The sequence below is a fragment of the Nyctereutes procyonoides genome, unplaced genomic scaffold (genome assembly GCF_905146905.1).
Source record: "Nyctereutes procyonoides isolate TBG_1078 unplaced genomic scaffold, NYPRO_anot_genome, whole genome shotgun sequence".
Lineage (NCBI taxonomy): Eukaryota > Metazoa > Chordata > Mammalia > Carnivora > Canidae > Nyctereutes > Nyctereutes procyonoides.
Genome location: NW_026575052.1, coordinates 69,742,145 through 69,756,154, shown reverse-complemented (window position 1 = coordinate 69,756,154; position 14,010 = coordinate 69,742,145). Strand labels below are relative to the sequence as shown.

General features: G+C 44.1%; 1 protein-coding gene across 22 annotated transcripts in view; it reads left to right on the top strand.

Annotated features, from left to right (window-relative positions):
* KIAA1217 (KIAA1217 ortholog) overlaps positions 1-14,010 on the top strand; it is a 465,513-nt gene that overhangs the window by 415,979 nt on the left and 35,524 nt on the right. For 17 of the 22 annotated variants that reach the window (XM_055331014.1, XM_055331029.1, XM_055331028.1 and 14 more), the window contains 3 exons: positions 3,366-3,470; positions 3,978-4,027; positions 9,844-10,010. In XM_055331014.1, coding sequence (XP_055186989.1) covers positions 3,366-3,470; positions 3,978-4,027; positions 9,844-10,010 — 322 coding nt within the window. The remainder of the gene's footprint in view (positions 1-3,365; positions 3,471-3,977; positions 4,028-9,843; positions 10,011-14,010) is intronic. The other 5 variants (XM_055331027.1, XM_055331013.1, XM_055331012.1 and 2 more) reach the window with 1 other exon arrangement.

Below are 14,010 nucleotides of genomic sequence, written 5' to 3'. Positions count from 1 at the left end.
TGCAATGATACAAAATGGTTTATGAAATCACTTTTAAACCATCTTTTCAACAGTAATTATACCAGTTCTGTAATTCCTTAAGCCAAGCAATATTGGCAAGAATTGGCTTCAGCACCTTTAATATTCCGATGGTTATCATGCAGAGTTGCCACTGCAGTAAAATGACAGGGTCATATTTAATTTCTCGTCTTCCAGTGCATTTCTCTTTTTTCCTTTTCACATTAAAACATACTTCATAACATTTCATCATGGGAGAAGGCTGCATAAGTTTCCAGTTGCTGTAATTTAGTTAAACCATAAAATTGTTTCCAGATTACCAACCATGAAATGGAAAGACAATCTTATTTATGAATTTATAAATCAGATAATCTCCCTCAAATGAATCCTGAAACCAGAAACACTTTGATGATTAAATAGGAGGGAAAAAGTTTTCTCATTACCATGTGTCAAAAGAATTGTATTTTTGTAAAGTGGTTTTGGCCAAGGCAGTGGAACACGTGCATGCGGTGCCTTGGTCACGTGAGGCCCCACTGTTCCTGGACAATGGCAGAGAATTGCTCCTCCTCAGCCATCAGGCTCAAGTCTTCTAAACTCTCAAGGCTCTGACAGATCATGTCTCCTTCTTGGTGGCCACACCAATGACGTAGCCCATAGGAGGCCACTCTAGAAGCGTTCACAATCGTCCTCAGAGATAGAGAGCCAAGTATGTGTGTACAGGACCGAGTAGAGAGCTTTGCTCCAAAGCATCCAAACTCTTATCCCAGGCAGTTCTGTGATTATGTCCACATCGTGTCTGATGGGTAAGGAAGAGTGGAGTGTTATGTGGGTGTTATTTCTCTGCATCCTAAAACCTGTCTGGGGGAAGCCCAGTGAGAAGCCAAGTACCCATTGAGCCAAGGAAAAGGCCAAAGGCATGTATGAAGCCCTGTGGAAGCCTGTGTGGAGAGGACCCAACCAGTGCTGTGACATCCTGCACTTATTACATGGTGATGAGGCCACTGAAGGGCAGTGTTCTGAACCTGGAATGTTTCAGGTGCTTTGCTTGGTTTTTAATGCTGCCGCCCTCCTTTGTTAAATCAGGTAATGAAAGCTGTTGACCGGAGAGAGCCTCAGAAAGAACACTGATTAAACCCTAATCAGAGCCTATGTTGGAATCCCTTCTGTCATTTCTGCCTGTCAGATTCTCATTTAATCTCTGCAGTCATTGCCTTACCTATTTCTCAACATTGCTCTCATCTGTATCTGGATCGGTGGTCACTGTGCCTTCCTATCTACCCTCTAGCTTCACAGACTCCTTTAAGCCACTTCCTAACCAAAGCTGCCACTTAAAGAAGGAAGGAAGGAAGGGTTCCTTTGCATTTGCCTAGGATTGAGTAAAAGCAGTGAACTAGTACCATGTCAAGGAGGTCTGAACGCACTTCCACTCAGAGTCATGTGCTTGACTCCAGCATTACTGTGGGAAGGATGGGGGGCACTAGACAACTTTCTTCGGGTGCTCAGCACATCTGCTGGGTGTCATTCATTTCCCAAAAAACCATTTGTCTAAGTTTATGTCCCCCACATGGCAAGTGGCATGATCACCCACCACCATCTTTTCTTTGCCCCTTGGGTCTGATAAACTTGGGATTTCTACTGGATGTTTACTAACCTGATTTCCTGATTGGGATTTCGTACTAAGTTCTCTGTTTGGCACATGCACTGTCTTATGGCAGAGAGGAGGCCAAAAGCCCAGGTAAGACTCAAAATGCTTGGCAGCTCGGAAGTTAAGCCTTCATTACTCTGCCTGGAAACAACTGGAAAGTCACTCCATGGAATCTCTATGTGTGATTTCTTCTCTCCACACCAGTAGAACAAAGAAATCATACTATTAACTCTCCAGTTGGGTATTTTTTCCTTACTGTGTTTACAACCAATAACTATTCAGCCTGCATGACTTCCATCCAAGAAACTCAGTATTGTGACAGAACCATCCATTTTAAAATAAAGAAAATGCCTGGAATTCTGAAGCCAGAAACTTATAATTGTGAAATTAAGCTCAGTGTTTCATAAAGCACTAAGGGTTATACTCCCAAGGCAAAAACACAAGGCCAAAAGATTGTGTATGGACAAAATTACCCTTGAAAATCCTCTTGATTGTACAGACTTACAGATACATCATCAGTCATTTAGTCCAACTTAACCAGTTATTTTTTTTTTCTGGTGAAGGAATAGTCCACCGTGATTTTTCCCACTGGATACCAGATAAAGAAGTTGGCTTGTGTTTAAAAGCCACGGTGTATGAATATGAATATACTGTTTGTAGTACAGGAATCACCATTGCTAACACTACCAGGGGCACATGGGGTGTAGACCCGCAGTGAGGAGTGGGGTCACTTCTCTGTCTCAAGCTGACACCTGCTATGACCCCTGCTATGGGGTACGTTGGCAGCTGAGGTACCTGCACTATTCAAACCGTTCACAGCTCTGTCCCTTGTATTGCTTGAAACTACCACATGTGTATAATCGAATTCACATGCAGTGACCTCTGCACTGCCCATTCATCCTTAGCGGGGAGAGGTCACTTTGTTGTGGTAATGTTTTTATCATGTGGTGAAAATAATGGTAATACTGTGAAATTGCTATTGTCCAGGGTATAGAAATGTGAACCTATTTCAAAAGCCAGACTATTTGTGATGTAGCAGCAGCGAGCCCTGAACAGAGAGGCACAGTATCTGTGCATGGTGCATCACTGAGGATTTTTCATTTGTCTTGAGATGGTCAAATTGTCAGGGATGTTTGTCTTCCTGCTTGATTCTGTAGAAGTCCCCAGGTTAAGGTTCCTATGACAGCCAGACATTGATTCCAATCATATTTTTTCTTAAGAGACATTCATTTGCGTTGCTCTTGGGCTATGAAACAATTATTACTCCACACTCCACAAACATCTCCATCACTGACACTGAAACCAGGCAACGGCCTCCCAGCTGATGAGTACCGCTTGGAAGTCTGTGCCACCAGGCCACAGCTGGCCTAGGACACCGCTGACACCAGAGACAAAATTGCGAATGCAGGGCAGAAAGTCGCAAGAACACTCCGGGCAAGCAATTATTTCAGAAGGAAGCACTTCTCAGTTTTCCGGGAGGCCTGTGCTCACTCATCTTTCTGGTGTTTTTTCAGTGAGATCATTGGGTTAATATTAAACTCTAATCATCGAATCTGGAACTCAGCAGGGATCTGCAGGCTTTTCACATTCCCCGGAACCAGGATGGGGTGAACTTTGGCAGCCAACTAGGTGGTACATTTTATAACCCTCAGGTGATCATTCACCTAGACAAACCAGTCTGAAAGTCAATATAGCTTTAACAAACAATTCTCTTGTTTTACAGAGAGAGGATGCAAGCCATGGAGAAACAGATTGCCAGTTTAACTGGCCTGGTTCAGTCTGCGCTTTTTAAAGGGCCCATTACAAGTAATAGCAAAGATGCATCTAGGTAAAAAGAAGAAAGCAAACCAATGAAAATAATTCAATCTGTTTCTCTTTAATCATTAAGATAATTCATTCATTGAAATTCGTTTTCTTGTAATCATTTCAAGGCTGAAAATATTACCATCTCTATGAATCATGGTTTGTTTGTTTGTTTTTCCTTCTTGTAATTCTTGGCCGAAGGTCACACTTTGGCCCAAGAAGGGGAAATGGGCTTCCCAGTGCATGTGGCTTCATGGACCACTGCGCAGTGCCTGCAAGCGCCATCCACTTGTCTCCACGTCCACCTCATCTGAAAGTCATGAGCGCTGCTCAGCTGCATTCCACCAGCAGTGTCAGATGCACACCTGGGAAGCCTCTTCCATCCCGGCCAATAGTGATGCTGATGCTAAAATACCCTCATTGCTTGATACCATCACTAGCTGCTGCTAATTGCTTCGAATAGTGAATGGAAGGGGGAAAAAAGGAGGCATTTTGAAAACTGTATAGCTGACTCTCTTTTTCTTTTATTCAGCGAGAAAATGATGAAAACCACAGCCAGTAAGAGCCACACGGATAGTGCAGGTAAGTGTTCTTTGGAGCCTCCAAGGGCTGCCTTTGATTAGCTTTGGCTGGTTTCAGAGCATTTAATCTTCCTCTAGGACACCTAATTGGTGTGATTTCAGAGGCTTTCTGGATAACCCAACCACACTGTCCCTGCTTAATGCTAAAACTCCAGATTAGTCATTAATTAATTTGGAGGGGGGTGTGTGTGGCCTAAACGCTTCTTGTCCTCTCCTCTCCATTCAGCCTTTATTCATTCATTCACTCTTCTTTCATTTATTCCTGTATATGGCCCTACATCCAAAAAATATATATGTGTCTGTCACTGGGCAGGGACAATGGGCATCATTTGGATAAGGCTGCCTCCCTGGAATTCTTAAGCCTGTGGGGAAAACAGATACAGAACAGGTAATTATGAGCACAGGGTGAATGTTTAACCAACAGATCTAGCCTAGACCAAGACATTGCCCTGAGGAAGTAACACAGGCTGAGGCACAAAGGATGAATGGGACTTAGGTGAATGAGGAGAGAGGAGAGCCACTGGGGAGAGGGGGAGGATTGTGCAAATGCTGTGGTAAGGAATTTAGATAGTATTCTAAGTGCAAAGTGAAGCCATTGGAAGGTTTTACAGTGAGGAAGGACCTCAGCTCAACTACAGAATGGGAATGGGCCAGAAGGGTGCCAATGGTCAAGGTGGAAGAGAAGGTATGCTCGTACCAGGGCCAGCTTTTTAAATGCTGGCATCCCCCAGAAGAAACCCCAATTATATTCCCAGTGGAGTTCACCAATATCCAGGTATATTTGATGTCTATCTTATACCGCAAGCTCAAGGCGGGCCTCCTCTCAGGAATAGGAGATCTTCCCTTGTATTGGATTAGAAATCAAAATCATTACCAGGGACATGTTCAGCTACTGAATTACACAGGAAGCATGTGGCCAGTTGGTATAACCCCTAATTTGGGGAAGCCACAGAGTGTTGGGCAGCATGGTAGAGTGGATAGGGCATGGGACTACAGTTGAAACATCTGCTAGACCTGGTTCTGCCATAGCTAAGTTCGGGCGGTTCAACTTTAAAACCATCAAGGCTGGGCGTCCAGCATTTCCAATCCTCATGGGATGTGTTGGCTTTCTTAGAAATTAATCAGTAACCTTGGCGGCAGCCAGAGAATTATTTTGCAGAAATTGCTAAACTTGTCTTCAGGCTAGCTGCCAGTTTGTTTGGAAGACATTGATTCATTCATTTATTTTCTCATCTATTATGAACTCAAGAGGGAAAAAGGAATCTATTTGAACTCAGAAAAACAGACAGTGGAATGGCGGTCAGCAGGGGCGGAAGGTTGGGAGAAATCGGGAGGGTGTTGGGTCGAAACTACCAACTTCCAATTACAAGATGAACAAGTTTTGGGGAAATCTAATGTACCGCATTGTGATTATAGGGAACAATTCCTAACTATATACTTGGAAGTTGCCAGGAGACTAGGTCTTAAATGTTCTCACCACAAAAAGGAAATGGCAATTATGGGACATATGATGGATGTGTGAGCTAACACTATGGTTATAATCATATTGTAATATGTAAGTATATCAAATCAATACATAGTGCATCTGAAAGTTACACAATGTTCTGTGTCAATTATGTGTCAGTGAAGCTGAGGAGAACAGAGAATGTCTACTGAGAACAACCTTCCATGCCTCTGGATTCTATTCTAGGAAATAAGTACCTGATACCATTGTTCTAATCAAGATACTCAGGCTCTTTTATACTCTCCTTTTATTCCGTTTCACTTTTGCTGACATCATCATCATCATCATCACAGGAAACACCTTAGTGTGTGTTTCCCATGGACCAGGCACTGTCCTGAGTGCTTTCCATGCCCAAACTCATTAGCTCCCCATGCATCTTCAGAGCATGGATCCCGTTGTTACTCCCATGTTCCCAATGAGAAGACTAAACACGTGTCCGCACATCCAACACACATCCACATGGTCCACCCACCTGTCATTTTAGCTCATTCTTTGGTGTTGAGGTGCCCTTGTCTCTTTAAAGATATGTAGGCTGTTTCATCTCTTTGGTGTGAAAAAAATTTGTAAGTGTCTCTATTGGGGCGATGAGAAAGAAGCAGGTGTAATATCCTTGGGATGCAGTTGCCAGGGTGGAATCAGTAAGTCCAGAGGGATGAACATGTGTAGCACTGGCAACAGATCAGTTTTCTCCTCTGTGAGGCTGAGCCAGTTCACGATGGCACCGGCAACTGCACATGCATTGTTGCCTGCATCTCTGCGGAGTTTGGTCTCTCTCATTCTCTGTGTCAAGGCTAGATGTGGTCCACAGGGCTTCGGTTGCCATAGCAGCCTTGTACAGTGCACAAAATGTATTAATTCTTCCAGAATCCTAGGAAGTAAGCTACAAGACAAAAAATGTCATCCTTCTGTAGACAAGTACACGGAATTATAGAGAAGTCAGGGAGCTCTTTTGGCCAAGGGTGAATAAAAAAGGGAAAACCAGATTTCCTGTTGCTTTAGGAAGATTGGGTTTATGGCAGCTGTAAGAGAACAGAGGAAACCTTTCATTTTGAAGACATATCATGCATCTTCTGTTGTATATTATATCATTTTGCACGCATAATCCCGTAAGGAAGATGTTAGCCACACTGCTACAGGAGGCACAGCCAGTCTGCCAGTTCCCAAGCCTGTGTTCTTTCTATCCTGACAGGATACATTAAATTCACATCAAATTTGCATTAATAAGATTCCTATTACAATGTACTTGACCTAAGGCAGATCTGGTAGGAGAGAGGGGGAAGGGCGAAGTGCAGAGAAGGGAGTGAGGTTGTGCAGACTTGTCTGGGAGTGTTGGGAGCAGAATGCGAGCACCTCCCATGTGGGTGTGGAGAGCACATCCCAGGCCAGTGCCCCTCGTCTGAAGGGGAACTCATTTGACACTCAGGGTTCCCACCCACCAAATCCAGCTCCATCCATAGATTCTGGGGCCCCTGCCTCTAGGTCTCAGGCTATTGCTGCCAGCCTCGGCTTTTCCACTTGCTGACCCTCCAAGGGGAGGAGGGGAGCCTGGCAGAGGCTGCCCCTGCCCACTCTGCCCAGAGAAATAATAGTCACAGTTAGCCAGAGTGGGGGTTCTCTGTGTGCCAGACATTGGGATAAGCAGTTCACATGTGTTTGTTCCATTATCCTACACAATAGCCCATTTACCCACTTTACAGATAAGGAAACTGAGAAAGATGTCAGCTTACCTACCTGAGGTCACAAAACTAGGAAGTGGGTACTGAGAACAATTTCCAGGATTCTCGTTTAAATAATTGAGTGGATAATACTGCCACTGGTTAAAATTAGACCTACAGGGACAGAAAGAAGTTTAGGGAAGATGAAGAGAAATGATGAATTTGACCTGCTTGCAGAAGAGCCCTGGAGCAATGCAAAGGTATTGGTATGTGCTTCCTAGAGGAGAGGAGAAGCTTCCTAGGAAAACATACCAGAATTTAAAGGATTGACCGAGGAAGAAGGAAGTGAGTGATAAAGCCCAGCATCACACCAAAGAGGTGTCATGTCAGCCCAGCATCTGTTGGGTGGACACCTGACCACTGGCCATCTTAGAAAAAGCCATCCAATGAATCATGGAGTTAGAAATTAGATTTAGTGGATTAGGTTATAGGTGAAGAAATTTTACAAGTCAGTGTAGATTCTATAAAAACATTTGGTGGCAAAGGATACTTTCTACAACCGATGATCAGCATTCAACTCTAATAGATGGTGTGTCAACTCTGGCCCCTCCTCCATGTGGGAGACGGGTAAGGTGCTCTGGTGCCCTCACTGTGTTAAGGAGGAGAGGGGATGTAGAAGGAATGAATGTGTGCCTTCCTTTGGCTGAAGAATAGCAGAACAGTTCTTTAATACCAAATGGGAGGTAGCCAGCTACTAGCTAGCACTGTGTCGTTTTCATTGGAGAAATACCTTGATGGTATCATTTGCCGTGCACGTGATGTATGGTGTCAGTGTGTGTTTGCACGTGCATGTGTGTATACATGCATGTGTGTTGGTGTGCACATGTGCCTATGCTTGTGGGCATGGAGTGACGCTAAAGTAACCAGACTGAATGTAAAAAAACTTCTAATTCATTATGATCACCCTCAGAATACTCGACTTTGAAGGTGCTTGTTAATTCTGACACGCTGGTCTTATCGGAAATGTCACTAGATGTTCTTTTTACTGAAGACCTTCATAGTTGGAGAATGTTCTTTGGAACAGTTGCAGAGATGGCAAATCTTGCTCTGCGGGGGATGATTTCGATTTGACCAAAAGTTGGTCATCACCGTGACCGGTGATGATAGGAATGGCCCGCTAGCTTGTACAAATAACAAACAGCTCTTTGTCTGTCCAACTGGGATTCCTTTGGAAATCCTTAAAATGCTTTTGGTTCTGCCCTCCTGACTTCCCCAAGGGGGCCGTGAGAGGGCTGGGAAGCTGGTTCTGGAGGGTGAGGAACTTGGTGTGCCATCAGCTCTCATTGACTTTGCGGAGGGCAAGCAGAAGGACAGCTGTGAGCACTCCCTCGCTCACTGGCATGCCATCTAGCCATCTAGCCCCTGGCAGCCGCTCCACCAAGGCTTGCAGGGCTGTATGTGCAAGGAAGGATTCCCCTGGTTTGCTGAGCCCAGATGTAAGGAGAGGCCACTGTGCTGTATCCACTTCAGAGTATGCAAAGCAGCAACAGGGTTTGGGCCTGGAAGGACTGCCCAGCCTACTGCAAACCTTCCAATTTGTCCTTTACAGAAAAGAGAGTTAATCAGAAGAGGGTGTGTGTGTGTGTGTGTGCGTGCATATGTGGTGTGAACTCAGTCTACTCTGGAGGCCTCTTCCGGAGAACTGCATTGTCCTGTAAAAACAATAGCACTTCCTTTTGATTCCTGTACCTTGCTGATCCTGTAAGTGCGACTTGGGATCCTTTTGGAAGCATTTTCCGAAGCACACTTGGTCAAATCAGGCCCTTTCCAGATGGACTTAAAAATCCATGTGGCTTAAGTTGGACCCAAGGAGCACAAGTATGTGGCATCTAGAAAACTAATTAGGAAGAGTTTTTTTCTGCTACCTTTTTTGATTCCTCTCCTAGAGAATTTTTGAACAATGCCTGATTTTTCTCACTAAAGGAGATGTGAGCAGAAGTCCTGCTTCTTTGGATCTGCAAACCTGAAGGGATTCACGAGAGTACCCTGTTCTTATTACTTGCCCCTTGGTGACTGGGTGGATCTGCCCAGAACTAAGTGCATATTCTCAGGATACATTTGCCTGCAGGAAGTAGTCATGTAAGCACCCTGTGTTAGGTCCCAGAATTTTAAAAAATATTTATCTATTATAAAATTATAGATATTCACTATGCAGATTTAAAAATAAAAAAGTGGTAATAAAAAAATTTAAGAACTCAGGGTGCCTGGATGGCTCAGTCAGTTGGGTAACTGATCCTTGATTGATTCTTGATCTCAGCTCAGGTCCCGACCTCACAGTCATGAGTTCAAGCCCTGCATTGGGCTCCACATCCAGAGTAGAGCCTACTGAAAAAAAAAAATTGTACATACTGCTCTGCCATCTGCCTTCTACAATGTGACATATACAGACTACAAACTATAACTTTGCATGAATGTTCCATAATTTAGAACCAGTTTGTTTGTTTGTTTGTTTATTTATTGCCATTTAGAGGACCAACATAATTTAAAATTTTTTTCATGCTGAAGGAGTTACCAGTAATCTGTATTGGGATGGGACTCAGAGTCTTGACTTTCCTTTCTGGGATGCTTCTTAGGTTTTTGGCTCCTCTTTTTTCCTAGGAACACTCCATGTTTCTGGAGGGAAGACTCTCAGTGCTCTGGAGTCCTCCGGGCCACCCAGCCAGCCCCTGCCTGCCAGCACCTCGGCCATCCACATGAGCCTGCTCGACATGAGGCGGAATGTGGCTGAACTCAGGCTCCAGCTCCAGCAGATGCGACAGCTCCAGGTACCGACCAAATTTTGTGTGGACAATGTCCTTTGCCTTCGTTCCCCAAAGTCAGTTTTCTCCTCCCTGATCACCTCTGACATACATCCCTAGCCCCTCAGCACCTTCCCTGTGCTTCCCTTCCCGGTGCTCTCTCTACTCTTTGTTCCCAAGAGCTAATTGAAGACCTGAAGAGTAGCCCCTATAAAGGCATGGTTTTCTCTCTCACACACATAAAATTGGTCTGGAGCCTCCCACTGCAACTTGAGTCAATCTATAACCACTTCTTGAAGCTAGGCATGCTTTTACACATGAAAAAAACATTAAACATCTGTTTTTTGGAGGAGAGCTGGGAAGAGCAAAGCCTGTGGAGCATTCTAATAGACAGTTAAGACTTCCTGCTTACAGTGTTTCGGCTCCTTGCCCCTCCTCAGTGAGAAGGCGCAGAGGTGTGACAGGCTGCACACTGTTTTTGCAAGGAACCAGCATGTATTTAGAAATGTGAGTTTAGACTAGAAGATGAATTCATAAGGCAAAGAAGTCATAGTGGAAGATTTGTTGAGAAACACATCTGCATTTTATTTGGATAGGGTGTCCCATAATGGTTTCCACCTTTGTCCATTGTTCAGGAATCTATGAACTATGTAGGATTCGAAGGGGGTGGGCGATGACCCTTTGTGTCACTAATCTTGGTGAATCTGTCCCATCAATCCGATGAAGCACACAAATGTATTGTGTGGTTCTGAGTATAAGGAGTTGGGGTTGGGCATTTCTTTGAGATGGCTTTATGAGACCTTTATGAGATGCTTCCTGTGTCAGCCTCAGGCCCCCCTACCTTGATGGGAGGTTGATCATCGAGGATGTAGTGCTGGTTTAGACTACCCCCAAGCATCTTCCCTGACTTCAGGAAGCTTATAATCTAAACAGTGAGGCGTCTTCAGCTCTCTCATCTGAGCTGGTGCCACAGCTTCTCTCTCCTTTCAGCTCACTTGTGGCCTGAACCCTACATTTGTCACCACCTCATTAAAGCTGAGATGGTGATTCCTCTCACCCTCCACGTACAAGCAAAACAAACAGAAAGGCAGCGGCTTGAGAGCCCTGACCTGGGGCCTCCACCGTGAATCATGAGCGCTGTCAGGACAGACCACATTGCTCGGTGTTCAGGTCCCCAGAGGCTACTGTGTCTCCCAGGCCACGTCCCAGATCTTTTAGACAGCCCACGCAGAGCCATCTCGGGGCTCTTCTGAATCATCACCTGCCATCTTTTCCCCACCTTTCACCTTTCCTTCTCCTTGGTTTGTAGTTTCAAAGACACGTTGCGGTGAAGGGGAGTGTACGGGTTGGGCCGAGGGTGTGTGCCGGGGTGACAAAGTCCAGTGTCCGTGGGGTCCAGGCAGTAACTTAACAAGTGAAGTGGAGGTGGGGCAGTGATGAGTTGGCCTTTCCTCAAAGATGGTCACCACTCTCGGCTCCAGCCACTTCTCAACCTGACATAATTCGAGGCTAGTGGTGTTCGGGAAATAGAGGTTTTATGTGACATTTTTGTATTCATTCTAAAAAAGGTTGGAAAGTAATTAAAAACCAGTCATTTAGTACTCAGCAGGCCAAATTACAAATGTGCAGGCCGGGGATGGGTCTGTCCCATGGCAGGTTCTTCCCTGGGAGTTTTGGAGGGGACGCCCCTTCTCCCATGGCTCCTGCCTTCTAATGCCACCTGCTGGCTGTGTGGAAATGATCACTCCTCACTGGACCCTCCCAAGAAAAAAATTCCTAAATATCATTTGTGCTCTTTCCCAAGTGAGCATTTGTTGGTATGGGGAAGGGGTGGAGTTGCTTTAGCCTGAGCACCGTGCTTCCTCTGAAGTGTGGCACATTTCATATGGAGGCTGATGTGCGTGGCTGTGGCATCACTCTGGCCTTGTTTGGTTTTCTGGCCAGCTAAGGATGGGAGTCCCCACAACCTGCCACACCTCCATGGGAACCTTCAACCGTGAGAGCTGAGTTTCCAAATCCTAGCTCCTCAAGAAATGCAGTTCTTCAGTTGAGGTCTGGAAATGCTATTGCCATAGGATTGCTCAGCCTCTTTGGCTTTGGGGGTGTAAAGAAGAGTGAGCTGATGTGCTCTCGAGATTTGAAGTTTGTGGAGGCCTAAAGAGCAGATGCATAGGGAAAAAATAAACATTTTGCTTCCCAACCTGATAGCTATTGTTTCTTTGCATTGTGTCTTTGCATTTCCTCTGTCCCCATCAGCTTTCCAGCCTGTCAGTCCTCTGTCTTACTTTCAGTCAGGGGAGTCTATGTACTTAAGACAAAAACAATTTAGAGTAATTAAGCCATCTCGGCACCAGTTCTCCTTTAGCATATGTATTAATACACCAGAAAAGAAGTGCAACCCCAAAGTGATTATAAGTCCAATAATGGAACTATCATTAGAGATATACGAAACTCCGTAGAATAGTCTCCAAAGAACAAAAATTGAATTAGAAATTCAAATGTTCTTTGAACTGTGTTATAAAATAGTGAAACTGAATGAAATCTTTTGTGCTTGGCAACCGGCTCCAGTAATTAGATAATTACATCACTGGAAAATCCTAGACTGTAGAGCATATCCTATTTGAGCATTTTATTTTCAGAATTGATGGATTATTCTCAGAAATAGAAATTGGATGAGGACACAGTGGGATGGGTAGTTTAAATAGGGCAAAAAGAATGTCACGGGAGGCAAAAAAGAGCCTAAGCAAAAGATGAAGAAGACCACTAAAACTCTTTTCATGCAATTCCCTCCTCTCCAATTTCACATGAATTATTGGTCTAAGAGAGTGGTTCTCAATCCTAGCTACCTATTAGAATCCCCTGAGGCCTTAACAAAATATCAGTACCTGAATACCACTGCCAGAGTCTGACTTCATTGGTGTGAACAAGACCAGGCACTGGTGATTCTAGAATGCTCTGAGGTAAGAACTATTGCACATGGGTATTATGAATGCTCAGTCCATTTAGACGCCTCTTGGAAATATCGAGGTCTCAGTCAACTATCACAAGGGTGAAACAGAAACAGATAAAGTACCTACCATCCTGTAAGTGTGCAAGACACACCCGATGACTTCAAAGCCCTGACTTCAAATGAGGCACCCCATTCACAGTAGCTAATAGAATGTTTTGTCTACTTAGTTATAAAAACTACAAGAGCTATATGGAACTTCTATGTTGTCATGTCCCCATTCTAAGGTAACAGTTGGGTCACTTCTTAGCTGGCAACAATGGACAAAGGAACAGATGAAGATCTTGTTTCCTTCAGAAGATAATTATCTTTGTCTATTACCTATTCTGGTGTGATTTAGAAAAAGCTTACTTTTCCTAAATGATGAGCTACATGTTTTTTTTTTTCCAAAATGCCACAGTACTTGGATTTTCCCAAAGTAATTCCACATCCACCAAAGAGATTGCAGTTCTTCTGTTTCTCTCTGTGGGCTGAAGGAAGAGATAAGTTTCTAGAAGATATGGTACAAGTTCTGTGAGGGCTACATGAGATTTGGCCTAAAGAGAGAATGGAGATGTCCACTTCTCTAATTCCCACAATTTTCCTGCCTTGGTTCCCTTTTCCTTATTGTGCCCCCTGATAAACTTTTACAAAATGGGGTTATTCTGAACTTAATGTTCTATTCTTAAGACAACTGAGGATTTACTGTGCTATCCTAAGAGAGAAAGGAGGTAAAATGCCAACATAAAAAAAAAAAACTAGCAGTACACAGAGACCTTGTATTTGAAATGATAAAATTCAATACAGTTATCTTAAGGTGCCTTTTTAAATAAGATAGTGCCTTATAGAAATGTGCCAGAGTATCATTTATCTTTTGACATCCCCTCCAAAAAAAATGATCATGTGACTGTGCATCCCTATGCTGAGCAGATCTATTTTTCCTTACTGGGAAGAAATAATTAATGGAACTAGTCAGGGTTTGACAATTAGGCTGCCATACAATGCACCAAGCCTAGATAGACCTTCACACAGAGGCTATCT